The sequence below is a fragment of the Lemur catta genome, chromosome 5 (assembly GCF_020740605.2).
Source record: "Lemur catta isolate mLemCat1 chromosome 5, mLemCat1.pri, whole genome shotgun sequence".
In the NCBI taxonomy this organism is placed as follows: Eukaryota; Metazoa; Chordata; class Mammalia; order Primates; family Lemuridae; genus Lemur; species Lemur catta.
Genome location: NC_059132.1, coordinates 86,509,101 through 86,536,437, shown reverse-complemented (window position 1 = coordinate 86,536,437; position 27,337 = coordinate 86,509,101). Strand labels below are relative to the sequence as shown.

The following is a 27,337-nucleotide window of genomic DNA, read 5'->3' as shown; positions in this document are numbered from 1 at the left end:
TACAGAACACATATTCATATGCTGGGTGCTATTTTAAGTGCTTTATAAGTATTAACTAACTCAATGCTTATAATAGGCCCATTTCATTTAAGCTTCCCTTCAGCCCTGATTAGCTCTATGTTCTCAAACTCAGAGAGGCTCAGAATCTTGCCCGAGGTCGTGTCATAATGAAATGTTAGGGTCTGTGTGAGGCTGAGGCAACTGACCTTCCAATCAGGGCTCCCAGTGATGGACTAAATGTTTCTGTGACAACCCCCCCCCTTCATATGTTGAGACCCTAACCCCCTGTGCGATGGTAGGAGGTCGGGCCTTCAGGAGATAATTAGGTTGAGATGAGGTTATGAGGACGGGCCCCGTGATGGCATCTGTGCCCTATACGAGGTGACCAAGGAGCTTGCACTTCTCTCCTCCGTGTGAGGGCACAGCAAGAAGGTGTCCCTCTGCAAACCAGGAAGAAGGCCTTCCCCAGGATCCCCATCAGCCAGCACCAGGATCCGGGACTCCCCGGCCTTCAGAACTGTGAGGAATAAGTTGCTATTGTGTCAGCCTCCCAGTTTCATGGTATCTTTGTTATAGCAACCTGAGTGATTAAGACACTCCCTCTCATTGAGCTGGGGGATGGGCTGAGGGAGGGTCCCCAGCTTTGGTTTTTGGGAAGCTACATCTTTAAAGAGCAAAACAATTGTGTTGACAGAGGGGAGGGGGCTGTGATGAATGTGCCCTGAAGAAGCAGTCCCCAGCTGGGGAGCGTTAGGTTTGTTCCAGGTGGGAACCCAAAAAATATCGTAAAGCCTGTGAAACAAAAGCCTTGGGAGTCTGGAGAGTCCAAAGTCATAAATCTAACTTCGACCACAGACAGCCGCAGCCATGCTGGCATTCCTATCCCCCTGATAAGGACTGAAGCTACCCCCTCCCCTATCTCTGCAGGTGTTGCTCACTCCCCCCTGGAGAAACCCTCTATAAAACCCAAGGCTTTCCCCTCCCTTGGCGTGGACGTTTTTTTTTCTCACCTCTACCCACCTGCACCCAGATACTCAGAATAAACAGCATTTTGCTACACATGAGGCTTTGTGTGTCTCTCTCTGCTCCAGACCTAACAGGGAGGACTGCTGCACCTGGGTGGTGTGTGGCCTTGGCCTGACAGTGGGCAGGCCCTGGGCCGGTGTGCTGGCCACATTCACTGTGTTTCCTACTAGAGGCTTAACTTAAAAGTATTGGTCCATTTCTTTCCTCAAGGGCCGTCTTCGTCCTCAGAACATGTGTCCTGGTTTATTTTTAAAAAACATATGGTCGCTATGATCAGGAGAGAGTCAGGTGACAGCGGGAGGCAGCATGGTACTGGGGATTGGGCACAGGTGGAATTTGCTAGACGGGGTTCAAATCCTGGGTCTGCCAATTACTGGGTGAATAAAGTTAGAATTGGCTTAAATTAGCATTTAAAATTTCAGTAGGATTAAGTAAGTGCTTCCTTCTGACTTTTGCAAGGCAGGTGAGAAAGGTCTCAGCTAGCTCTGGGGAGGGAAGGGCGGGGTGGAAGGGGCCCAGGGAGTCTGTGAATTGGCAGAGAAGGTGGCTGAACTGCGGTGCTGTTACTGGAGGGCCAATCCCCAGGCTGAGCTGCAGCCCTGTGGGCTGGGCTGGGCAGAGACTTAAAGCAAATTCAGGAAGCAACTCCCAGGCCAGATGATCTCTATCTCTGATCTGAGACTGGCAGCCCCAGATCTGCCAGGCCTCTTGGTTTCTGTTCCAGAGCAAAGGTCGCTCAGCCTCGCTCAGCTGCTTGAATCAGCCTTTTTTTTTTTTCTTCCCCAACTTTGTTTACTTGATAAGGAAGGTCAGCCTTGCAAAGTCAAAAGTGCTTCTTATCTTCCCCTGCTTTCTACAAATAGTTCCGTGAACCAGAACGTTCCTGTGAAAGATGACGGGGAATTCAATCCTGCTGGCTGCTGTCTCTGTTCTCTCTGCCTGTCAGCAAAGTAAGATGCTTGGGGGAGAGAGAGAAAGAGAGAGAGAGAGGGAGAGAGAGAGGGAGGGCGGGAGAGAGGGGGGAGAGAGAGAGAGGAGGGAGGGAGAGAGAGGAGGGAGGGAGAGAGAGCCAGCTGGGTCCAGTGTTTGGGTTTAGACTTGTTTCCCATTTGCTCTTGCTGGTAGCCCTGGGTCCTCTGCAGAGCAGTCTGCTCAGGGTCATCAGCCTGCTTAACCTCCTTCCCGGGGACAAGCAGAGATTGGGAACATTCCAGAGATTATTTCTCTCAATAGGGATGTTGTGGGCCCTCAGAGCTCAGCGATTCTGCGTCTTCTGTGGTCAAAACTCACTGTGGTCAAAACTCACAGCCCAGTTCAAACGAGCATTAGAAGTGTGCTAATCTGGGGCAAGAGGGGTATAAACATTCATTAGGAGTGTTCCAAAGGTGACGTCGTTCCTGCTTCTAAACCTGGTTGTGATTTCTTGAGCCCTGATCTTTATTTCATGTTCTTTGTTAAATAAACTGCCTATGGCTGGTATGATTATCAGGTTTAAAAAAAGTCTTCAGAAATATGAGCTTTAGATTAAGTAATTCTACATTTTAAAACACCTTCCCACTAGGATTATTCCATATCCCGACTACCTGGTTAAATAGAGGGCTTTTTCTCTACAGGAGTCACATTTGCCCAATTCTTATTACCTTACTTACTGGGTTAGATGGGGAAAAGTGTCTGAGTGCAAGTGAGCAAGACTTCTTACCAAGTATGCCTGTCTCTTTATTTTTCCAAGTGTGCACATACCAGGAAAGAGGGCCGAGCTGCAGAATGCTCAGGTTAACACGAACAGCCGGAAGCATGATGGCACCACAATTAAGGCTCAAGTCCTGGCCTTCATGCACACGCGGTGTCTTGCCTAGTGGTCTGTTTTGTGAATGTATGAAAATCTTTAACCTTCAGACACACATGCTTTTTTTTTCTGGAGAAAGCTAGAAAAAAGAGGAAAGACAGGCAAAGTAAAAGGAGATTATTCTCAGTTGGTTTTAACCAACTCATAAGAAGGGAAATAAAATTGAAGCTCTCCAGAAAAAGAGGTGAAATAGCTTTTCCATCCTCATCATGTTGTCCCAATGATAGTCATGGTCTCTTTGAGGCCCCTTACCTGAGAGTGTTACATCATTGCCCGCAGTGCAAGAGGAAGCCAATACACTGAGATAGCAGAGAAAGTTCATTTATTTTTGTATTTATTTTTTTGGAATTTTATAGATTTAATATTCCATGCTTGAAGAACATACTTAACATTTTGTAATTTTTAGTTTATTACACAAAAAGGAATTCACCACCAGCCCAAATTATTACTAATCTGAATTATTGAGTGCTTACTGAAAAGACAGGGTATACAGAACCAGAACAGTAAGCATCAACATAATATGATGAATGGTTAAAAGAGGGAATACCTAAGCCAGAGAGAATCATTAACCAAAGCAACTTGATGGCATAGGTATTCAAACATCCTGTTTCTCCCCTAAGGCAGGCACACTTCCTGTTTCCCCCCTGTTTGGGACACTTCCTGTTTCCTCCCTGTGTGGGACACTTCCTGTATCAGAGAAAGTTTAATATCACCAGTGCTAATGGAGGAGAGGGGAGGAAGTTCTCAAATCTGTCTCCTGGAGGATTTGGGAGAAAGGGTTTTTAAGGACAGTTTGGCAGGCAAAGGGCTAGGGAACTGGGTCTGCTGACTGGCTGGAACTCGTAGTGTCAGGAAGCAGAAATTGTCTTCTTGTGCCAAGTCAGTTCCCAGGTCGCAAGATCAGTTGAGCCAGTTCCTTGGTATGGGCCACGGGACTGGACTGCGTGGGTCAGACATTCTACCAGAATGCAGGGCCTGGAAGATATCTCAAAAGCTAGCCTTAGGTTTCACAAGGGTGATGTGATCTGTGGGAGCAGCGAAGAAAGCTTAAGAATCTTTATGACCAGCTATATGAGTCGTAAGCAATTACAGTAAAGCAAGCTAGGGAACAATGACTGGTTATATACACATTTCCCTACCACAGTTCCCACCTTGTGGCCCTTTACTAATTTTATAGAGGGTGGTTTCAAGAGAACAGAAGGGGGCTTCTACCCCTTGGGGCTGGTGCTGAGCCCAGCTGAGTTTTCCTTCTTGAGGCTGGGTTGCATGGCTGGGGGTATAAAGCACGTCTGCTGTTTGCTGAAGCTCCTTCCTTGTGTATGCCAGTGTCACAGACAAATGCCTACCAGGTGCCATTAGCCTAGAGAAAGACAGCACTTTCAAAGCTCTTACTTATTCACAGCTTCATTTTGAAGCTCTATGCTCCTGTGTCATTGCCAATTGATAAATCTAGGGGCACACATCTTTCATTGTTTCCATTTCGTACGTGGAAACCAGACTTGCCAAATGTTTTCTCCAAGGCTGGGAAGCAAGTTGGAAGCGATGGTAATGGCAGGGTCCAGAACGGTCAAGTCCCAATTTCCCCTTCAACAGATACATCCCCTTTCTTGGCTCCAGCTGGGCCCGTGAGCCACTGGCCTCTCCAGGTTTATGCCACCCTAGAAGGATGGGGCCCAGGGCTGAAAACAGTCGGTTCCCCTCCCGGTGTCCTTGTCCTCACTCTGCTCTCTCAGGCTGCAGTTAGAATGAGAAGGACTCCTACTGTAAGCACTTATACACTTTAGATATTCAGCTACACATTTTAAATCCTAAACAACAGCTTATTTGGAGCAGAAGGGGATTAGTGGAAGGGAAACGGTCTGCTTTGAGAGCCCTTGCTAAGCCAGGATCAATATTGACTGACTCCTTGTCAGAGGGCAAGTAGTATCCTGTTTTGGTAGGAAACACATTGCCCCTAATACTCTAGCACACAGAGAGATGGAGGCTACAAACTTAGTGTGGAATTTTAAAAGGAAGCCATTTTTAAAACATGAGTGAGTAGGAAATGGGTATTGATGTACTAAAATATGGGAGACAGGGGAGTGGTGTTGGAGAGTACTGGTAAGAAAATGACACTGCAAGAAATAATCCGAAGGGAAATAATAGACCCTACAAGTTGATTTGGGGTGAAAAGAGGAATATAAGGACAGAGGCAAGAACTATTGAAGGTTCAGAAACTGCCAGAGGAGGAAGTGTGGGTCTCACAGTGGGAGAAGTCCACAGAACTAATCATCAGAGAAGGCTATCCTGGCCATCAGTGTTGATAAACTAATGCAACTTCTGGACAGCAAATGAAAGAGAAAAAATTCAGATCGCTTTATAACAGGGAAACTGAGTCAGGCTGGGAGCCATCATCCTGCAAAGTTTTCTTGTGCCCAAATCCAGCCCTCCTTCTCATCTCCAGGCAACCCCTGGTCTGCTTTATGTCACTATAAATTGATTTGCATTTATGAGAATTTTATATAAATGAAATTATACAGTAGTACTTTTTAATACTTGCTTTCATTCAGCATAATTATTTTGAGAATCATTCATGTTTTGTGTATCAATAGTTTCCTTCCTCTTTTACTGTTGAGTAGTATCCCATTATATGGATATATTACAATTTGTTTACCCACTCACTTGTTGATGGACATTCATATGAGTCAGGGGTCCCCAGAGAAACTGAGTCAATGCACACACTCAGACACAGACACACACACAACACACACACACACACACACACACACACACACACACACACACACGCACGCACACAGATTTATTTTAAGGAATTGCCAATGTGATCATGGAGGCTGGTAAGCCTGAAATCCGCGGGACAGGTTGGCAGGCTGGAAATTCTGGCAAGAGTTGATGTTGCAGGCCCAGGGGCAGAATTCCTCCCTCTTCAGCAGACCTCAGTCTTACCCCTCAAGGCCTTCACCTGATTGGATGAGGCCCACCCACACATGGAGGGTGATCTGCTTTACTCAAAGTCTACTGATTTAAATGTTAATCACATCCCAACAACATCTGGGCTGGTATTTGACCAAATGACTGGGCACTGTAGCCTAGCCATGTTGACACATCACAAAGTTGTTCCTAATTTTGGGCTATTACAATTAAAGCTGCTGTGAACATTTGTGTACAAGTCTTTGTTTGAACTTATGTTTTCATTTCTTGTGGGTAAATACCTATGAGTAGAACGACTGAGTTATATGGTTGATGTATGTCTAACTTAAAAATCCCTTCCCAACTATTTTCAAAATGGTTGTACCATTTTACATTCTCGCCAGCAGTGTATGAGAGTTCCAGTTGCTCTTACTTCCTTGCCTGACTGTCTATATTAATTGGTATGATCTGTCATTTTAATTTGAGATATTCTAATAAGTATGTAGTGGTATCTAATTGTGGTTTAAATTTGCATCTTACTATTGACTGATGATGTGCCACATCTTTAACACAACATTCCCCTTTACTTGCAGGTTATTTTGCTTTGCATGTCGGAAAGGCAAGATTAAAATACAAAGTTACGCCTCCAGCAGTCACTGGGTCACCAGAGTTTGAGAGAATATTTCGTGCACAGTAAGTACTGCTTCTCCTACCCTTCAGGGATCTATGCCATAGATTCCCAATTCCTGACTAGGGGGAAGAATTATGGAGAATACCCTACATTCATTTGCAACATGCACTCTTCACAGCCAAGACCTTTCTCATAGTCCATGAAGCTTGAAGGATCCAGTGCATAGAGTCTCTACCCACCTCTATTATGAATTCAGCAGGGTGTATTTACAGAAAAGGCTGAGATCTTAGGAGGGACTGCAATGTCTCTCATGATAGATTGGTCCAAGAGGCCCCCTCCAGCCCCGTGAGAGTGCAATAGTCTCAAGTTAGATAAGTAATGCTAGAATATTCTATCTTGATTTCTTCCTCTCTACTTCGAAACAGAGGTGGGTCAGTATCATCCTCTGTCCATTCCTCCATGAACCATTTCATCAAATCAGACACCTGTAAGACTGAGAAAGCTTGTCAGGTCACATGGATTCACAGTGTTTTTGATCATCATGTGCTCCTTGCTTTTTCAGACCCACACAGAATGTTCCACCATAAACACCATGAATTTGCCTGCTGCAAGATGCTAGGGCTACCTTTATATTTCATCCACCAAAACTAAGTGCTTTAAAAAACATTGCGTGCATCACCATTGATACATTGCTGGGTTCTTTCGTTCATATTTTGGGATTTTTCATTTATGTCTATGAGTGAGCTTGGCCAGTACCTTTCCTTTGTTGTATGGTTCTTCTTGCATTTCGATATCAACATTGTACTAGTCGCAAATGAGTTGGAGGAACCATCCTGTTCTATTTCCTCAGAGAATTTTAATAAGGTTAGAAGAATGTGTTCCTTCAGAATTGTGTAGAACTTGCCTTAAAATAATCTGGGACTGATGTTTTTCTTGTGGAAAAATTTTAAATTATGGCACTCACATTCTTTAATAATTATTGGACTAGTCAGTCTTGAATCAATTTGGGCAGGTCATGATCATTGAGATGACATTGGTCTCTTGATGATCCACTTGCCCCAAGGAGGATTTTACAGAGTATTCCCTAGGCTTGAAAGTGTTGGGTAAGTACCACTGGTAGTACAGGGGGTACTTTTAAGAGGTGTGCGTGGAGTTGATTTTAAATAACATGAACCACATGATGAGACATCATTCCCATTTCGATTGTCTTTGAATCTTTATGGTTATGTCAAGTGGAAAGTATTGGTTTGGTGCCAGTATGTCTTATACCTCAAAATTAATATTTATTTTTATCAGAGGAATATATTTACATGATCTGAAAATAAAGTGGGATTACAAGCCTTATAATGGCAACAAATAACTCTTCCTTGTCCCTACCTCCCCTCACCCCCATCTATCCCCAGAGATAACTGATGGCATCCCTTTCGACTACCACATTGGGGGTTTACTTCCATATTTCTGAACACTGTGGTTTCACTGCTATTTATTTATTTATTTATTTATTTATTTATTTTTGAGACAGAGTCTCGCTCTGTTGCCCGGGCTAGAGTGCCGTGGCATCAGCCTAGCTCACAGCAACCTCAAACTCCTGGGCTCAAGCGATCCTCCTGCCTCAGCCTCCTGAGTAGCTGGGACTACAGGCATGCGCCACCATGCCCGGCTAATTTTTTCTATATATTTTTAGTTGCCTAGATAATTTCTTTCTATTTTTAGTAGAGATGGGGTCTCGCTCTTGCTCAGGCTGGTCTCGAACTCCTGAGCACAAAGGATCCACCTGCCTGGGCCTCCCAGAGTGCTAGGATTACAGGCGTGAGCCACCGCACCCGGCCTATTCTTTCATTCTTAAAACATATTAGTTGTGTGTTGACCTCTTGGACTGAACCTCTACTTTTCTTTTATCCTCAGGTTTTCATATTTTAGATTTTTGTTTTTAAGGAATTTCTCACTTTTTATTGATTTAAAAAATATTCAGATATCATAATTTTAATTTCTAAGAACTTATTTTTCTTCTGATTGTTTTTTATTTGTTGTTGCTGCTGCTATTATTAAATCATCACTTTTTTGTTTCATGGATGCAATATATTCTCTGATAGTGACGATTTTAACGTAATTTTAAAAGATTTGCTGTATCAGCTCAGTTTCTTCTTATTTGTCTATTTTGGCTTTTATATTTCATTTGTATCTATTATTCAGCTATTAAATATTTACTGAGCACCTCTCTATACTGGGCATTGTTAAAAGAGCTTGGCTTTTATCCGTGAACAAATCAGACAAAAATCTTTACCCTCTTGGAGTTACCTGAGAGGGAAGAAGAGAGAAAATAAATAATAACCAGATAGTATTATTAGAAAGTAATACGTTAGAAGGTAATAATTGCTAAGAAAAAAAAGAAAAGGAAAAGGAGGGCATTGTACGAGGGCCTTGGGTGGGTAGCTGGGGTAAGTTGGGGTGGGTCATGATGTCAAATAGGGTAGTTGGGGTGGGCTCCAAAAGAAAGTGGCACTTGAGCAAAGACTGGAAGGAAGTGAGGGTCTTGGCCATGTGAACATGTAGAGAAAAAGTTCTTGGGGCGGAGGGAATATCAGGGCAAAGGCCCTCAGTGGGAACGTGCCTGCTGGGTTAGCAAAGAGGTTGAGGCCAGCAGGGGTGGGAAGAGGTCAGGTCAGAGGTAATGGACAGCTGAGCCATGTAGGGCATTAAAGGCCACTCTAGGGACTTTAACTTTTTCTCTAAGTGAAATGGAAAGTCATTATTTTTAGGGTTTTAGGCAAAGGAGTAACATGATCTTATATTTTAAAAGGCTAACTCTCTGCTTTACTGAGAATAGGAGGTGTTGGTAGAGGAGGAAATTTTGTTAGGAGGCTACTGCAACAAGCCAGGTGAGATGACAGTGGCTGGAGCCAGGGAGATAGCAGTGGAGTTGATGGGCCATGGTCCGATTCTGGACATATTCTGAAGGTGGAGCCGATAGAATCTCCTGACATGATAAATGTAGAGTGCGAGAAGCATCAAGAATGATTCTTGGATTTTTGGCCTGAGTATCCCAAAGGATGGAGTTGTGATTAACTGAGATGGAAAAGGCTGCAGAAGGAGCAGTTTTGGGGGGAAAATCAGGAGGTTCCATTTTGACATGTGTCTGAGATGTGACTTATGCTACAGTTAAGGAGAGGCCTTAAGCTTTATGATCTACTAAGCTATTCGGATTGTTTATGATTGCATCATGAACTGACGAATACATTGGTGTTTATACCTCCAAGAAGAGGTATACAAGAAGAATATACAAATCTGCATTTTAGGAGAGAGATCCGGGCTAGAAATATAAATTCAGGAGTGACTGGCACACGAAGATGATTTAAAGCCATGGGACCGGATGAAATCATTACGGGAGTGGGTGTAGCTAAGGAAGAAAAGAGGACCAAGCACTGAACCTGGAGCTCTCTGGTATCAGGAGGTCAAGACAATGACCAGGGTCCAGCAAAGAGATCTGAGCAAATGAAATCTTAAAGGCTTTACTCAAACCTCAGGTGGTTCTTGACTGGCTGTGCAAATTTGAGAAAGAGCCAACAGAGAGTGAACTGGAAGCTCCAGGTGCATGGCTGGGGCTTACTCAGTGGTCCATGATTGGTCAGGAGGGAGCTTTCCTTGGCAGATGTAGGTCATCTTCTTGCAGAAGGAGTTCATGCCCCTTCTCTCTAGAGAAAACTCTTTAAACCTTCTTCGGGGTCGGGGAGAGAGAGGTGGGGTTAGGTATAAGAGGCCTGACTTTTGGGAGTGCGGTAGGTAAAAGAAGGAAGGTTTTCCTGCGGTGCAGTGTGCAGATTCTCACTGTTTTCAGTGACAGCTTTGCCCCACCCTCCATGGTTCCTGGGGTCCCTCAGAGATTCTCTGGTTCAATTTCTCCAGACACTAAACCTCCCATCTTCTGAGACGAGGAGTAGAGGTGAGGCTGGAAGTGGAAGGTGGAGGTGGAAGGCCGCTAAGTCTTCCTCATGCATTATTTCAGCCAATCTTCTGCTCAAGCCTTTGGGCTCTAGAGTACCTGGTGTCCCCAATTCCTGTGCCTCTCGCAGTTCTGGGGTAGGGATGGTCTCAGCCTTTGTTGATTCTTTCTTCTTCTGGCACTTAAGCTTCTGTCTCTGCACTTTGCGAACTCAGCTACTGTTCCTCCGTGTGCTGTCCTTCCTGCAGAAGTTTGCAAATGTTGCTCTTTCACTCGTGTCTGTTCCCTTTCTCTTTGCTTTGAGGACTTGAATCTATCAATATTTTATTCCTTTACTAGCATTTTAGTGAGGCACCAGGAGTGAGAAGAAATAAACGTGGGTTCAATCATGTTTAGCAGGAAGAAGTCCTCGTAATATGTTCTTGACACCCCATGAGCACCCCTTGTCCCAATCAACAGAGAAAGGGTCTCACGCTCGGAGCCTTCAGTCATCGATAGCATCTAACTAGAATTTAGTAGCTTTTTGTTTTCCTTGGATTTATTTTTATACTTATCCCCTATTTAGAAAGTGATACTCTTTCTTCACTGTGGCAATGATATAAAATTTCTTTTTTCCTAATTTAAGTTTAAAAAAAGTTGATTTATAGAAAAATAGTAAGTGGTACATGGGGGGCAGCTAACATTGTGACAGTGATAGATGAATGCTTGAAGTTGAGAGATACCACACTATTTATAAAAATCATCACAGGAGGAAATTCCAGATCTTCCCACTTTGTCTTTCATGATCTGAGAGCTTTTAGGGGAGTGCTGCGTGTCCGGCAGGCTAAATTCCTGGGCCACTTCTCAGTTTTATTTTCATTCTCATAATTGCCACAAATTTGATTTTCTTTGAAGTTATTGTTCTCTCCCTCCTCTTCCATATGTGGACCCCTCTTGTCCTAGGAATAAAGCTGGACACTGTTTCCAAATATTTCTCTTAAATTGCTATTTAAAGTAAGTGTGGTATGTACACTCGATTTCCTTGTTAGAAAAGTTTTGCTTTGTGTATTAATCATAGCAGAATAGACTATAATGACCGAGAATCAGGGGGGATTTGGAGCCATGAAATAACTTGGAGGCACAGTAGTTTTTCCCCTGGTTTCTCTTTGAAGGGTGAATGGGGATGGCCCTACTCCCTTCTCTGAATTTCTTCTTGGAGATTCCCCTGCACTAGCCCAGTTCTTGCCTTAGATTCTAACGTTTAGGATAAATCTGGCCAAACCAGATTAGATTCATCACTAGTGAAACCATTTAGATTTTATCTGAAGTAGTTAGGGCAAAATTCCCTGGGGCAGTTCTTTCCAAAACCTGCTTGGCTATCTATTCTTCTCTTCAAGGGTAGCTCCCCTCTCCCCTGGAGAAGGGATGCACTTTCTTTTCCGACTCTTCTGGACCAAAGCATGAGTCCCCTCCACCTGGTAGGAGTGGGGAACCTGCAGCCTCAAGGCCACATGTGGCCCCCAGATCCCCAAATTGGGCCCCTCAACCGAACCTAAACGTCACAGAAAAAAATCTCTTTAATAGAAGGATTTGTTCTGTAAAATTTAGATTCAGTCAAAAGGCTGCACTCAAGCATCCAGAAGGCCACCTGTGGCCCTAAGGCTGCAGGGTCCCCACGCTATCACAGAGATGTGGCCTTTTCCCCTACCCTTTCCTCCTGCTGCTTTTGCCCTCAGCATGGCCAAGAAGCCCAAAATTATGACTAATTCTATCTTTATGTGGAGCCTGATGTCTCGTCATCACTTCAAGTTCTGCTGTTTCTTGTTTGAAGGTCATCTCAGCAGAGCTGACTGTTACAAAGTGCAGCCTTCCTGAGTTACGCACCCAGGGCTCCTTCTCAATAATCCCCGTTCAAATTCCTCTTCCATTCCCACAGGGAGAGGCCTTACGGATGACTGTGTCTACAGTTTTTCAGTCCTTTGCCAGAATACATTTTTTTTTTTAAATTGTGAAAATGGTGACTATAATTTCACCGAGGGCCATTCCTTTATGCTTTTGCTAAACTTAGAAAATTCCATCTTGTCTAATTTGAGCACCTTGATCCCTTTAGATTAAAGGCTTTTCTAAAATCTAAAAAGTAGATCCAAGTAACAAATTGATCTTCTTGCAATTTAAATACATTTCCTCTGATTCTGTCTTCACTGGAAGAGAACAGCTGTTGACTTTGCTGCTTTTCACGTTCTTCGGGGCCACTGTGAAGCAGCTTCTATCTTCCGTGTTTGGAGGCTGGGGAGCACTCACTCTTCAGCTCTTTTTTCAAGCATTTGGAATTTTTGCTTGTTCTTTTTAGACTAAAATTTTTAGTATTACTCCTAAACCCGGCATCTATAATTATATACAGTATACCAACAATGGTTTCATCAATGATAAGAGAGAATTGCTATAAGAAGCAATTCTTAGAAGAAGAATTGCTTAGTTCTTGTGAATATACCCCTATTTGCTTAATGCCAGATTATTCAGTTCCTGTTCCAAAATTAACCTGCCAGAAGGCACAAGTAAACCCAATCATCATGAATCTTGGTATTCTTTAGAAATATTAGCCTCTTCTCTATTGCAGTTTAGTATTTTCCCATTTCATTAACTTTTTAAAGTCATTTTGAATTCTGATCCTGAAATTTAGAAAGTAAAACTAGTGACCTTAATGCATGTCTTTAAAACTATGGAGAAAAAGGAAAATTCACAAAGATAGTGATTTTTAAAATATTTTGCAACTCTAGGATTACAGTACTGTGGCCCACTCACTTTTGTAGTAAGTGCAAAAAAGTGAAAAAAAAAAAAAAAAAAAGAAAGAAGAAAGACAGTAAACACAACCCTATATTTCTTACAAGTACAGACAGTCCCTGGGTTATGGACGACCCAACTTACGGTGTTCTGTACTCAGCATGAACGGGCTCCGAAATCTCCCCATAAGGATAATTTATAATTAGTTAAATTAATAAATCGGGAACTAGTTTCTTCTGTGCATGTAAACACACCCACATGTCGTAAGCAGATTGGTGGCATAGCATCTTTATGCTAGTGGCTAGTCTCATTGTTTATGTGGTCGCTTATGCATGGCATCACTTTTGTCTTAACTTTTTAATTTGATTTTGTGAGTCTGTGTTCATGCTTATGACCATGCCTCCAAAGCGAAAATCCACTGCAAGTCCAGGTGAGCCTGCAGTGAATAGAAAGGTGATTACAGTGGAAATGAAAGGAGAAATAATCAAGTGTTCGGAGAAAAGCCAGGTGCCATCATCCATTGGGAAAGCATTAGGCCTCAGTCGCTCGACTATCGGAACAATTATGAAGGATAAAGTGAGAAAAATGGAACATGTGAAAGGCAGTGCTCCAATGAAAGCATCAATTATTCCTAAGCATCGTCGTCGTGGGTTAATTATTGAAATGGAAAGGTTATTATTGATTCAGTTAGAAGATCAAAACAAGTGTAATTTTCCTATTAGCCTAGTGTTGATGCAACATTAGGTGAGTGTTAACCTTTAATATTCTTTTTTTTGAAATTTCTCCTATCTAACCTTTTTGTATGAGTTTGTCTTTATGTTCTGTTTGTTTGAATTAAAAGAAAGCGCACAATAGTTTCTATAACTTAGTACAGGGGTGTGATTATTATTATTACAGCATTATACTGTATTATTATTACCATATATGAGCCATTCTAGTATTGTTGTGAGTGTTATTATTATTGTATATGTGCCGTTCATCAGGGATCCAAGTTACATACAAATCCGACCTGAAGACCTTCTCGGGAATGTATCTTATCCGTAACCAGGGGGACCCTGTATAACCGTCTTGGCCATTGGCTGAAAGCACCAGATGCCCTTATCCACTGCATTATTATAAAGGGGCTAGGGTCAAACAGTTTTTTTTTTTTTTTTTTTTTGAGACAGAGTCTCGCTTTGTTGCCCGGGCTAGAGTGCCGTGGTGTCAGCCTAGCTCACAGCAACCTCAAACTCCTGGGCTCAAGCAATCCTCCTGCCTCAGCCTCCTGAGTAGCTGGGACTACAGGCATGCACCACCATGCCCGGCTAATTTTTTCTATATATATTTTTAGTTGGCTAGATAATTTCTTTCTATTTTTAGTAGAGAGGGGGTCTCGCTCTTGCTCAGGCTGGTCTCGAACTCCTGATCTTGAGTGATCCACCCGTCTCGGCCTTGCAGAGTGCTAGGATTACAGGCGTGAGCCACCACGCCCGGCCTATAAAGGGGCTAGGGATCTCCAAGATGACAAATGAATCTCAGTGATGAACTCTTCAAACTTGAGCATCCTCTACAAACACCAAACCATCTGTCACAGGAGCTGGGTGATTCCCCAGGTGGTGAGGGGACAAGAGGCAGCTGGACTTTGGAGGAACAGCAAGTCCCACTCCGGTGCCTGCTCATCCTGCTCCTCATCAGCAGTGCCGCTGGAGGGGGCTGGTTCGACTCATGCCCTCCTGCTACCAGCTGCAACCTGCCTATTGTGTCCCCACTCCCCAGTTACTTGGCAAGGAACAATTTCAACAGTTACGAGTCTTTCTGAAAAGATTAACTCCAGCAACCTTTCATCCCCAAGCCTTTCTGAGCCTATTAACCTGTTGCTCTGACCCCGAGTTAGTGTAATAACCCCAGACACTGCCCAGGGTCCAAAGTCAACAGCCCGGGGCTGGGTCACCCCCTCATGGTGCCAGCGGCTCACGGCAGTGTGCAGCCCACTGCTTCAGAAGGAGCCACCTAAACAAGAGGAGAAAGAAAAAGAAGCGAACAAAAAACTTGAAAGAGAAAAACCTCCTAAAAAAACCCTCCTTTGAGTTCCCTTGTCTGTTTTTATTTTTAAAAAGATAGACTGTGAGAATGGCATTAGAGATACTCTACAGCTCATCAAGTTTTCCCTTTGGAGAATGTTTCAGATTTTCTGAACAAGGTTGTTGCAAGCAAAGTTTCATGTTGTGTGTTCATTAGGAATCTATCAAATAGAAGAAATATTCAGAAATGTTTCAGGTCAGAGGGCTCCCAGGTCAGCAGCTCCCCATGCTGAAGGGATATACTAAGTAATCCAACTGTGAAAATTCAATCCTTTAATTTTTATTTTGGGTGTTTTATAATGTATATGATGTCCCTTTCCAGGCCAATATATTACCGTTGTGTCTTAGTCTGTTTTGTGTTGCTACAAAGGAACACCTGAGCCTGGGTAATTTATAAAGAAAAGAAGTTTGTTTATCTTACGGTTCTGCAGGCTGTACCGGAAGCTCCGTGCCAGCACCTGCTCAGCTTCTGGTGAGGGCTTTTGTGCTGTGTCACAACATGGAAAAGGTCAAAGGTGAAGTGGGCACGTGCGGAAGGGGACCAAACCTGAAGAGTGTCCTGGCGTTATGACAGCCCACTCTTGCAGGAATTACTCCATCCCCTACCCCTAACCAGTCCAATCTTGGGAGAGCGAGAACTCGCTCCGGTGGGAAGGGCACCAAGCCACCTAGGAGGATCTGCCCCCTTGACACAAACACCTCCCGCCAGGCCGCACCTCCAGCACCGCCACACTGGGGATCACATTTCAACATGAGTTTTGGTGGGGACAAACAAACCCTATCCAAAGCATGATATGGTGCTAATAGATAAAACCCGAACTCGCAGTTGTTTAACACAGTGGAAGTTTGTGTCTCACCCACCCACGCCCGTCCTGCAGGGTGGTCCTGGGCAGGTGGCTCCCACGTGACCCCCAAGGTACAGGCTCCTCCCAGCTTCTGGCTCTGTCCCACCCAGCTCCTCAGAGTCTCTCCTTTTAACCAGCCGGGGTGGAAAGGGAACTTGGCACACCAGCTACTTACCATTTGGCCCACAAGTGACATGTGTTACTCACTTTTCTTTAGCAAGAAGTGGCTCCACCCAAATCCTGCATTGCAAACAGCTTCCACTGTCATTGTCAGCTCTGCCTCGCCACCTCTGCTGCAGTAGACGCGTACATATTCGCACGGGGCTGTGCAATGGTGAGGGCTATGCAGTCAGAGACGTTTGGAGACTGGAGTTGAAGGCACTGCCAGATTGGGAGCTGCCAGACCACAGATTGATCCCTCCCACGCAGTGGTATGAACTTTGTAGCATTAATGACCAAGACAAGGCCCCACTGGAACTCAGTTGAGACCGTCCTCACTGCCACCAGCCACCAGGACCAGGGGGGATCTGCAGTGGCCGTGTGTCGTGAGCCCACAGGGCCCAGGCTCCTTGGTACTGGGATGGACAGTGAGGAGTTTCAGCAGCTTTAACTGCTTAATCTCCACAGTCTCTACCAGACTGTCCCTTACAGTGGCCAATTCCCCAGTTTTTCTGGGACTTTCCCAGTTTTAGCACTTAAAGCTCCATGTCCCCCCAAGTCCCCCAATCCCAGACAAACCAGGACAGTTTACATGGGACTGTCCTGATTTTAAAATGGGAAGTCCCAAGTTCTGGAAACCTCCTCAGCTCAGGGATGGCTGGGCCCCTACTGTCCTTCTGTCAAAGCCTTTTCTGTCACCATCTCCTGTGTAGAGTTTGAGGCCCATGGTGACATCTGCTTATAACAAAGGATAAGCTTCTCCCTAATCTTTTCATGAGAAGCTTCAGTATCGAAAGAGCACAGGACTATTGTGCAAAGGAGGCTCTAACCAGGGAACAAGTAGACGTGACCCATCGTCCCTCCTGTGGACATGCAGGAGAGGGGACAGCCCATTCATGGTCACAGTCAGCTCTACCCTCTGTTCCACACTGGAGGAAATCACACACGGCTGCGGCATGTTTGCTGTCCCATGGGGGACATTTTCCTGAGTGTCCCCTGTGATAAGGCGATAGGATGTACCTGCCTCCATGACTAAAAAGGCCATATTTCATGTTGTTTCATGAATTATTATTTTCACTTCAATTATTTTCGTGTTGGCTTTCGTGTCAATGAAACTGTAATTAGCCACTGACAGGACTGTCAAGAGGTAATTTTCAGAGTTTGCTCCCCTTGAGTTAAACGTGTCCGCTGACGGCTTACCGAGAATGAGTTATTGGGGGACCCAGCCAGGCACGGACCACCTCACTGTGGTGTGGGGGACTGGAGGGGCCCAGAAGCAGTGCCGGGCAGAAGGATGAGGGCATGTGGTAGGGGGTGGAGGAGGTGACAATGAGCAGCTAGAACGGAATTCCAGGTATTTCAAGGCCAAGCAGCACCTGGTGTTCTCACCAGGGAGGCAGCAGGGAAGACTGGCAGCCAGAGGGTTATTTGCAATCTCTGGAAGATGACAGCAAGAGACAGGCAAAGCCTCATTTCACAGGGACTAAGGCTTGAGGCGGGTCAGGATGAAAGTACAATGAGCACAGCATGGGCATGAGGTCAGGGTGAGCCCAGCAGTGACTAGCTACTTGTAGGGGACAAAGGGACCCCTTTCTTGGAGAGGAAGGTACAGAGATAAGGTGCTAAACTGCCCTAATACTCCAGGCATTGCCATCCTAGGAGCACAAATGCTGTTACAATCACATCCTTGCCTAAATCTCGGTGGCTTCTAACTGTCTGCTGCCCACCCAGGTTCCCAGCACCTCCTTCCCCATCTTCCTGGCCACTTCTGGGAGTCCAGGGGAGGTACCCAGGGACACAGCCCCTGCTGGCAAACAGTTTAAGGGGGGGGCTGTGCCACTGCCCTGCTCCAGAGTCCCCTGTGAGCATGGAACCCTCCCCAGGTTCAACTGCTAGGAGCTGCTCTGGGTCCACGGCAGAGGGAGGCGAGGGGTGTGGCTCTCCCCAGCTCTCTCTCTGTCATTTGCGGCCTGTGCCCGGGGCCTCACCAAGTTCTTCTTGAAGACGATCCATCAGCTTCTGGTCTGGTTTCCATTAAGCTGTTAAGCTAGTTCCCCAGCTTGGGCAGGGAGAAAGGCCCAAACATTTCCTTCGTTTTCCTTTCCTTTCTCCTAGCTCAGAGCCTTCTTCCTCTTTCAAATAAGAGATGCAAAAGCACACCTGCATATCAACTTATGTGGACAGACACCCAGAGACTTCTGCCCTCTGTGGTGCAGTTTGGACTTGGCTATGATTCTTTTATACAATATTACCTCCGCCCCCAAATGCCACGCCAAGGCCACTAGCTCACTGTAAAGAAAAAGCCCTAAATAAGGCCGGGCAAGTGGCTCACATCTCTAATCCTAGCACTCTGGGAGGCCGAGGTGGGAGGATCGCTTGAGGTCATGAGTTTGAGATCAGCCTGAGCAAAAGTGAAACCCTGTCTCTACTAAAAATAGAAAAAATTAGCCAGACATCGTGGAATGCCCCTGTAGTCCCAGCTACTTGGGAGGCTGAGGCAGGAGGATTGCTTGAACCCGGGAGTTTGAGGTTGCTGTGAGCTAGGCTGACACCACTGCACTCTAGCCAGGGGGACACAGAGAGACTTTGTCTCAAAAAAAAAATAATAGAAAAGAAAAAGTCCTAAATAAGCAGACTTTTATGAAGGATTAAGTGGGCTACTTTTGAAGGTGCTTTAATAAAGTCTCATCACAGCTAACTTTGAATTAAAATATGTTGTTCAAAAACTTAACCAGTCCTAACATTTAGAATAATTTAAGGCGTATTACAAAACTAAATAAACAAAGGGACAATTGTGTGGTTTCCAAAAAGGATCATATATAATTCTGACGAGCGTGGAAAGACTAGTGCGCTGCTATTCTCTCTGACGTCATGGAAAACCGTTCTATGTACTGAGCCAAGGAAAAGGAAATGTTGGGAAACTGTTTATTTTTTACATAGCTGGGATAATTCTGACCATACAAACTCATAAAGCCTCTTTTCACTTAACCTATCATAGCCGCTTACAAATTTAAAAAGACATTAATTAAAAGACAACCATCAGAAGCAAAATCATGCCCAGGATGGGAAGCAGCAGAAAGAAAAACCCTGGTTACTTCTTTTGAGTTCTAGAAAGCTGTGGCTGTGGTTTGTGAGAGCGTCAGTGTCAGGCTCTAGACAAGACGTGCCTTGGGTCGTTAAGTGGCCTGTTAGGCCTTAATGACAACAGTCAGAAAAGGAAGAAGAAACACATTTTTGCGTTCACGTTATCCATTGCTCACTTTCCAGGGGATGGATGGTCACTCTCCTGGCCCTTGAATTTCTGTGGGGGTGACTCACTATTGTCTTTGCTGGTGGGGTTAAAATTTTCCACTTGCGCTTCAGTACTCGATACCTGCCATGGTCTTTATATGAACGTTGAGTTTGTTAATTATGCATTTTTCTTAACCAGCCTTAAGAGATAGTTGAGTTATTATTGGGGAGCTTTGTCCCATATAGAGACAAAGTATAAGCTAGTAAGCTAATAAGGTTGAGCTGACCTATCCACAGTTTCTTGCGGAATAGTTACGCTTTGCAATCATGCTTTCTTTTCTTCATTAAGAAAAAAAAAATCACTCATGGCGACTTGGGCCAAAAGACCCAGGTCTTCATAACCAGCATCAACTGTTTCTGGGTCAATTGCTTCATAATCTTAATTAAGTATTGAAGCTTTAAGGTTTATTTTAGGAAGGATGTGGGATCATTTCTAATCTTACAGGTTATGACTCTTCCACCAGGATCTACTCAAGACCCTGTTACAAATTACATTCAAGTTCTTCCTGGTGGAGGTATTGTCAGCACGAGTTCAGTCAACCTACCCAAGATCACCTGGGGGTGTAGCTCAGGAAAGAGGATGAATATAATTCATCTTTTTTTCTCTTTGCTAGGTGCAGATGAATTAATTATAGTTCCTAGAGAACTAGTCCCTTTTGCTTAAAATAGTATCAGATTTTCTGTCCAAGTCTTTTATAAATAGAGGCAATTTGGTTTAACATTAGGGCAGGGCTTTGGAATCTGAAGATAGATACTGTCTACCTTTAATTCTCTGCAACACATCAGTCAGCCTGGGCTTTTTGGCCTCAGTTTCTTCCTCCATAAAATGGGAATGAAATATTTTCATTCATTTACTTCAGGTGGTTTTAGGGAAATTATCTAAAGATGATTTTTTAAAAATTATTTTAATTTCTTTAGAGCTGGGATCTTGATCTGTCACCCAGGCTGGAGTGCACTGGCACAGTCAGAGCTCACTGTAACCTTGAATCCCCTCCTACCTCCAACTCCTGAGTAGGTAGGACTCAGACGAGCCAGCCTACCCAGCTAATTAAAAAAAATTTTTTTTAGAGACAGGGTCTTACTATATTGTCCAGGTTGGTCTCAAACTCCTGGCCTCAAGAGATCCTCCTGCCTCAGCCTGCCAAAGTGCTGGGATTACAGGTGCCAGCCACCACTCAGCTGACCATTTTTTAATGTTCTAAGTAACTCAAGTAGAAGGCAATGGATGAGAGGGAATTTTTTTAGAAGAAATCTGTTTAATATGAATTGAGTAATATCTGAAGTTCTTTAGATAAGATACAGAGGAGTTGTTTAGGCCTGTCTTTTGGAACAGGGGTACAACTCACTTCCACTACTGGCAACTTACAGGTAGTAGAATGACTCCTGGCCCTGCTTTGAGGTTTAAACAATGTTTGAGTCCCACTCATTTTAAATGTAAGGATCATTTAAGCTTGTTATGTAAGTTTTATATTATTTTTGTTTGAATAGACTGTATATTTACCTCCAGATGAAAAACCAATCCTTTAATGTACAGTTTTCTCGTAAAAATAACCCATGTCCTTATTTTTTCCTGCAGACAAAACTGTGTGGAGTTTTATCCCATATTCCTGATCACATTGTGGATGGCTGGATGGTATTTTAACCAAGGTAATTTTAAAATACAGTCAACTCTGTTCTAATGTGACTACGGTGCTTTAAGCTATTAAGGAGCAGATATACAACCATGCAGGTACTAATCTTGGAAACCATTTTAAACAAGATAAGCAATGTCTGTGTACATCAAAAAGTGCTGTGTTGCAGACCTGCTAACTTTGGCTTCATTCTAATTCAGTTTAATAATTTTCTTAAAAACTTGGAACCAACTATATGCAGGGCACTCAAGGAACAAAATGACATGAGCCTTGTCTCCGAATATAATCTACAGTTGACCTGTGAATAATGCAGGGGTTAGGGGAGACAACCCCTCAGGCAGTCAGAACTCCTCATGATAACTTTTAACTCCCCCCAGACTTAACTGGTAATGGTCTACTGCTGATTGGAAACCTTAGCATAACATAAACAGTTGACTAACATATTGTGTATGTTACATGTATCAAATACTGTATTCTTACAATAAAGTAAACTAGAGAAAAGAAAATGTTATTAAGACAATGATAAGGAAGAGAAAATATATTTCCTATTCATTAAGTGGAAGTGGATTATCATAAAGATCTCCATCCTCCTCATCTTCACATTGAGCAGGTTGTGGGGAGGAGGAAGAAGAGGGGCTGGTCTTACTGTCTCAGCGGTGGCAGAGGCAGAAGAGGTGGAGGAGGTAGAAGGGGAGGCAGGAGAGGCAGGCACACTAGGTGGAACTTTGTGGAAATACATCACATTATAATTTCCCTCTGACTTTTGGTTTTTCATTTCTCTAAAAATGTTTCCATACAGTACCAGTCCTTCTTCCACCATTTGCTTTAGTTTCAGTGCTGATATCATAGAAAAGTCCAGGTTGTAAAAGAAATCAAAAGTAGTTTGGAATAATCGAAACCCTTCTGCCGGATTGTCTAATGTCAGTTTGTTTCTGGCACTGCGTCTTCTCCATCTTCTTCCTCGTCATCAGGCACTGGTTCGGAAGCACTCAGCTCCATTAGGTCATCTTCTGTTGATTCCTCTAGGCTGGTGTCTGTTAGCTCTTGAATTTCTCCAAGATCCATATCTTGAAACCCCTCACTCCACACCTTTTTTTCCATACCCACAATCTCTTTCCTGATTTCCTTGGTTGGATCTGTCATACATCCTGTGAAGTCACACACAACATCTGGACGCAGTTTTCTCCAGCACGAATTTATTGTTTCAGGCTTGATGGCTTTCACAGCTTTTCCTAGAACAACAATGGCATCTTCAACGATATAATCCTTCCAGACTTTCATGATGTTCTCTCTATGTGGGTTCTCTTCCATAGTGTTGACAATCCTTTCCATAGGCTACCATGTGTAATGAGCCTTAAAGGTCATATGAGTCCCTGATCTAGAGGCTGAATTAGAGACACGCTGTTTGGGGACAAGTAGACCACTTTGATGCCTTCAGTGTTGAAGTCATGGCTCCACGTGGCCAAGGGCATTGTCCAATATCAAAAGAACTTTAAAAGGTAGTCCTTCATTGGCAAGGGACTTCTGACTTCAGGGGCAAAGCACCGATGGATCCAACCCAGAAAAAGCTTCTCATTGTCCAGGCTTTCTTGTTGTAAAACCAAAAAAACTGGCAGCAGGTGTTTGTCTTTTCCCTTCAAGTCTTGGGGGTCAGCAGCTTTATAGATAAGGACAGTCCTGACATAACCCTGACTGCATTTGCACAAAATAGCAGAGTTAGCCTATCTCTTCCTGCTTTAAATCTTGGTGCTCACTTCTCTTCCTTCCTAATAAATATTCTTTGTGGTATTTTTTTTTCCTGAATAAGTTACTTTTATTTGCATTAAAAACCTACTCGGGCAGATATCCATTCTCCTCAATGATTTTCCTAATGGCCTCTAGGAACTTGTCTGTTGCTTCTTGGTCAGCAGAAGACCACGTGTCAAGATAGCTGCTTCTCCTGTTATCTTCACATTTTCAAAGCCAACCCGCTTTTTAAAATTATCAAACCATCCTTGGCAGGCATTAAATTCTCCAGCTTTAGATCTTTCACCTTTATTTTGCCTTAAGTTGTCATATAATTAACTTTGCTTTTTCTTGACTCATTAGAGTCTATGGGTATGCCTTTCTTATAGCAATCCTGCACCCACATAAAAGCTGCATTTTCGATAGATAAAAAGGTATTTCACAACAAAGAGCAGGGTTTTTGGGCCTGCTGATATAGCTGCAGTGACAGCTTTACACATTTCCTTTTCTTTTCTTACAATGGTACTTACACTAAATTCACTTATCTTGAAATGGCAGACAACCACAGCTGCTGACCTCAATTTATGATATATATCCAGCAATTCAACTTTTTCTTGTAATGTCGTGACTTTTCTCTACTTCTTGGGAGCACTTCCGAAATCACTAGTGGCACTGTGTATGGGACTGATGGTGTTAGTCAGGGTTTATGGTATTGCACTAATCCTGATGAAAAACAGGTGAGAACTATGAGAGATCACTTTTAGAGAGATATGCAATTTACCGGCGAATGAACTGGTCATACAAAGATGATGATGTTTAAAGTAGATACTTGCAACACTTGAACTCACAGCAACAGCAACAAGAGGTGGCAATGAAATTATTACAGTACTATAATATGAACCACAGTTAATTTTATGCAGTTAGGATTTAATACTACATCTTTACATTTGTTTGCATTTCTCTCAACTATGAATGGTGCCATGTCTGGTCTGTAAGTGTGTGTGTAAATTTTGATAAATTTTAACTTTTTATAAGATTTATGTATATTTTATGGTAGTAAATGATAAAATACACAAGTATCTACATATATTTTATGTATTCATGACATACCTTTTTCTTAATTTTTTTTCAATATTTCTAGGCCATGTGGTTCATTTGTGAGTGTTGTCAAATTGTTTCAAAAAAAATTTTGCAGTATATTTATTGGAAAAAAATCCTGGTATAAGTGGACTCATGCTGTTCAAACCTGTGTTGTTCAAGTGTCAACTGTAATTCTAATTTACCTGAAGGAACAGAACACAGAATTAACAATTCACCTAAATGATTATAGCTAATATTTACTGAGCCCTTATTATGTGCCAGGTACTGTTTTAAGTTTTATATACATATTGTCTCATGTATTGATTTATAGGATTTAAAACCTTCATATGAGGTAGAGTTTAATTCCTACTTTACAGGTGTGGAAACTGGGGTAGAGAGAGGTTAAGTAATTTGTCTAACTCGACATTTACCAATGCAGGGAACATTTCCCTTTCAAGTACAGAGCAGGGTCTATAAATATTTGTGCCAACAACCCATGTACCTTTTCTTAAGGGTCCTCTAGGATATAGCGCTACTGTTTGTGTGTAGCAACACTACAAATATCCACTTTGTGTTTGACTAGCGTATCCTTGGTGAGCTCAGGGCTTTATCTAAACTCTGCCTATCCATTTAACAGGAGTCTGATCACCACCTGCTACCTTCGTTGGAGAAATTCAGTCCCCTTTGCTTTCTGGTAATTTTCATCGCCTCATCTGGGTCTGCACTTGATTGCTAAGATTTAAATAAACCAAATCCTACCTGCTTTCAAAGGCAACCCCATCACTCTCTTTTCTGTCATTTTTTTTTTTTTTTTTTACTGTCAACTGAGGGATTTCAGATAAAATATCCTTTAAAGAAAGACTTCTTAACTTTATTCCAATTCATACTTGTGTCCCTTAAGGGCATGAACGAAAGCGGCTGTTCCTTGTCATGTAAGAGCACATTAACAACTAATCAGAAAAGTGCCTTTTGATAACAGGACTCCGTCTCTGCCATTGACCCTTCCGGTGTCACTGTGATGGGCTGAATGAGGCCGGCTGCCTGTCAGGGAAGGATTTCTTGGGTACCTTGTTAAAATTTTCTTTTCATTCTTTCTCATTCAAAGTGAGTTGCCTATTAACTGCCCCTGAACCATTCTCTTTGGCTTTACAGGAGTGATTCACTAGATAGAGAGTCTCAGACTGGAGAGAATACTCAGGATCCTTCGGCCCCTCTGCCCCCAGCTCTTTGCTTGGCCCCCTCATTCCCACCCTGCAGGCCCCAAGGCAGACGGCAGCCCCTCTGCAGGCTTCCCCGACCCCTTCCAAAGGCAGCCTCCTCCAGCTCCTATCTCTCCATCCCTCTTCATTTCCTTCATTGCACTTTCAAGTTTAGACTTTTCTTCTCTTTTTGTTTGTTTTCTGCCTTTGTTGATAAACTCTATAAAGTCAGGGAGCTTGTGTCTTTTCCACCGCTAACCCCAATCCATACAGTAATACCTGGTGTATAATGGAAACTAAAAAACCAACAAAACCTTTGTGATCAAATAAAATCATAAATTTAATTTTATCCAGCATATCACAGTCCCACACATAGACTCCCAACGTTTAGAAGATGAAGAAGGCTCTGGCATTTCGTAGCTGCTGAGGAAGAGAAAGAGTCCCTAACATAGGGAAGATATTTTTCATGGCACAGGGTGGTGGAACATCATCATACTATATTTTACATTTCTTTCTTTTGAGATAAAATTTACATACGGTAAAATGCATAAACCTTAAGTGTTCGTAGAGTTTTGACACAGGTACACACCTGCGTGACTCAGTCCCTATTGAGATGTAGAACATGAGCACCACCCAGAAAGTGCCTCCTGTTCCTCCCAGTCAGCCGCCATTCTCACTCCCAGATGCAAACACTTCTGGTTTTTCCAACATTTAGCTTTGCCCATTCTAGAATTTCATGTAATTGGAATCGTGTAGTAGGTATCCCTGTGTAATGCTTCATTCACTCTCCAAAAATCTTTTTGAGATTTCACCATGTTGCTGTAAACATGTTTCTTTTCATCGCTGAGTAGCATTTCATTGAATAGAGTGTTACAGACTCTACCACAGCCTGGTTGTCCATTCTCTGGTTGGGCTGTTTCCAGTTTGGGGCTGTTCTGGATAAAGCTGCTATGAACATTTTTGTACCAATCTTTTTATGGATAGGTGCTTGCATTTCTCTTGGGTAAATACAGAAGAATGGAATTGCTGGGTCAAATGGTCTGTTCAGTTTTATAAGAAAGTACCAGAACGTTTCCCACAGGGGCCATACTATTTTGCATTCTCGCCAGTGACGTATGAGGAGTCCAGTTGCTCTGCACCCTCAATGTTTTGTGTTGTTGGTCTTTTTAGATTTTATCCATTCTGGTGGATATGTAGTGGTGCCATCTCATTGTGGTTTTAAATGGCAGTTTGCTGATGTCGAATCATGTTGAAATATTTTTCATGTGCTTATTGGAACATTTGTTTGCCCTTCTATGTGGGTTCTCTCTATATTCTGGGTACAAGTATTTTGTTAGATATACGTTCTCCGAATATTTTCTCAGTTTTCATACCACGTCTTAAGAGACCTTTATTGTATTCTGTGCCTTTTCTTTTTCCCCCCTCTATAGTTTTTGCTACCTGTCTGGGTCTGGTGTACATATATGCCCGTCACCGGTACTTCTGGGCATATGCCGAAGCTGCTAATAAAAGGTAAGGAGAACCCAATAATTGTGTGCTTACACAAAAAGTAGCAGGCTGAAGTGTGGGTGAGCTTTCTGCTCCTGAGAAGAGCTAATCGCACTGAGAGTTGTGCTGGCAAAAATGATCCATGCTGCCGGAGGCCAAGACTTGCCAGGCCGCACACAAGTAGGCGTGAGATGGGAAAACGCAGGTATAAAAGTGCACACTGAGTGTGGGCTCTCTAAATCCTTGCAAAACTTCTGCATTGTCTACAAAAGGTTACCAAGGAAATATCCTGCCCAGCCTTGCTAATCCTATCAGTGTTCAAGGAAGCCCACACACCTCCGTGGCCAGGCAACCCCTTCCTTTTATATGATGAACCAAAATTTTCAAATGGCAAAAACATGGAAGTTCTGGGTACTATGAGCAATGAGCAGCCTGTGTCAGGACTCCCAGCTTCCTCACCACAGCCCAATGTGTCACTTCTCTCCCTGGTGCCCACCCGCAGGATCACTGGTTTCCGACTGAGTCTGGGGATTTTGACCTTGTTGACTGTCCTAGGCGCCCTGGGAATTGCAAACAGCTTTCTGGATGAATATCTAGACCTCAACATTGCCAAGAAACTGAGGCGGAACTTCTAACTTTTTCTCTTCCCTTTACGTTAATGCTTGCAGAAGCTGTTTACACCCTGAAGGTAATGTGGTGTCATTAGTTAAATAAATAAATAAATAAATGAAAGTCTTTATTCTGTT

General features: G+C 43.3%; 1 protein-coding gene across 2 annotated transcripts; it reads left to right on the top strand.

Moving 5' to 3' along the window:
* Positions 1-1,661: 1,661 nt before the first annotated feature.
* On the top strand, positions 1,662-27,337 carry MGST2 (microsomal glutathione S-transferase 2). Of its 2 annotated transcripts, XM_045552253.1 has the most exons (5): positions 1,670-1,976; positions 6,376-6,475; positions 21,045-21,115; positions 26,534-26,615; positions 27,094-27,337. In XM_045552253.1, exons 1-5 carry the CDS (start codon positions 1,919-1,921, stop codon positions 27,224-27,226), a joined length of 444 nt encoding a protein of 147 aa, XP_045408209.1. In that variant the 5' UTR covers positions 1,670-1,918; the 3' UTR covers positions 27,227-27,337. The 2 variants fall into 2 exon arrangements, with proteins under 2 accessions (XP_045408210.1, XP_045408209.1); XM_045552254.1 differs by lacking the exons at positions 21,045-21,115; positions 27,094-27,337 and having other exon boundaries at positions 1,662-1,976; positions 26,534-26,609.

Excerpts from the sequence above, each read along its gene's own strand:
- MGST2 (XM_045552253.1), top strand. The coding sequence starts at position 1,919 with ATGACGGGGAATTCAATCCTGCTGGCTGCTGTCTCTGTTCTCTCTGCC. Across the intron at positions 1,977-6,375 it reads TCTCTCTGCCTGTCAGCAAA|GTTATTTTGCTTTGCATGTC; the intron begins GTAAGATGCTTG and ends CTTTACTTGCAG. Across the intron at positions 21,116-26,533 it reads TGGATGGTATTTTAACCAAG|TTTTTGCTACCTGTCTGGGT; the intron begins GTAATTTTAAAA and ends CCCCCTCTATAG.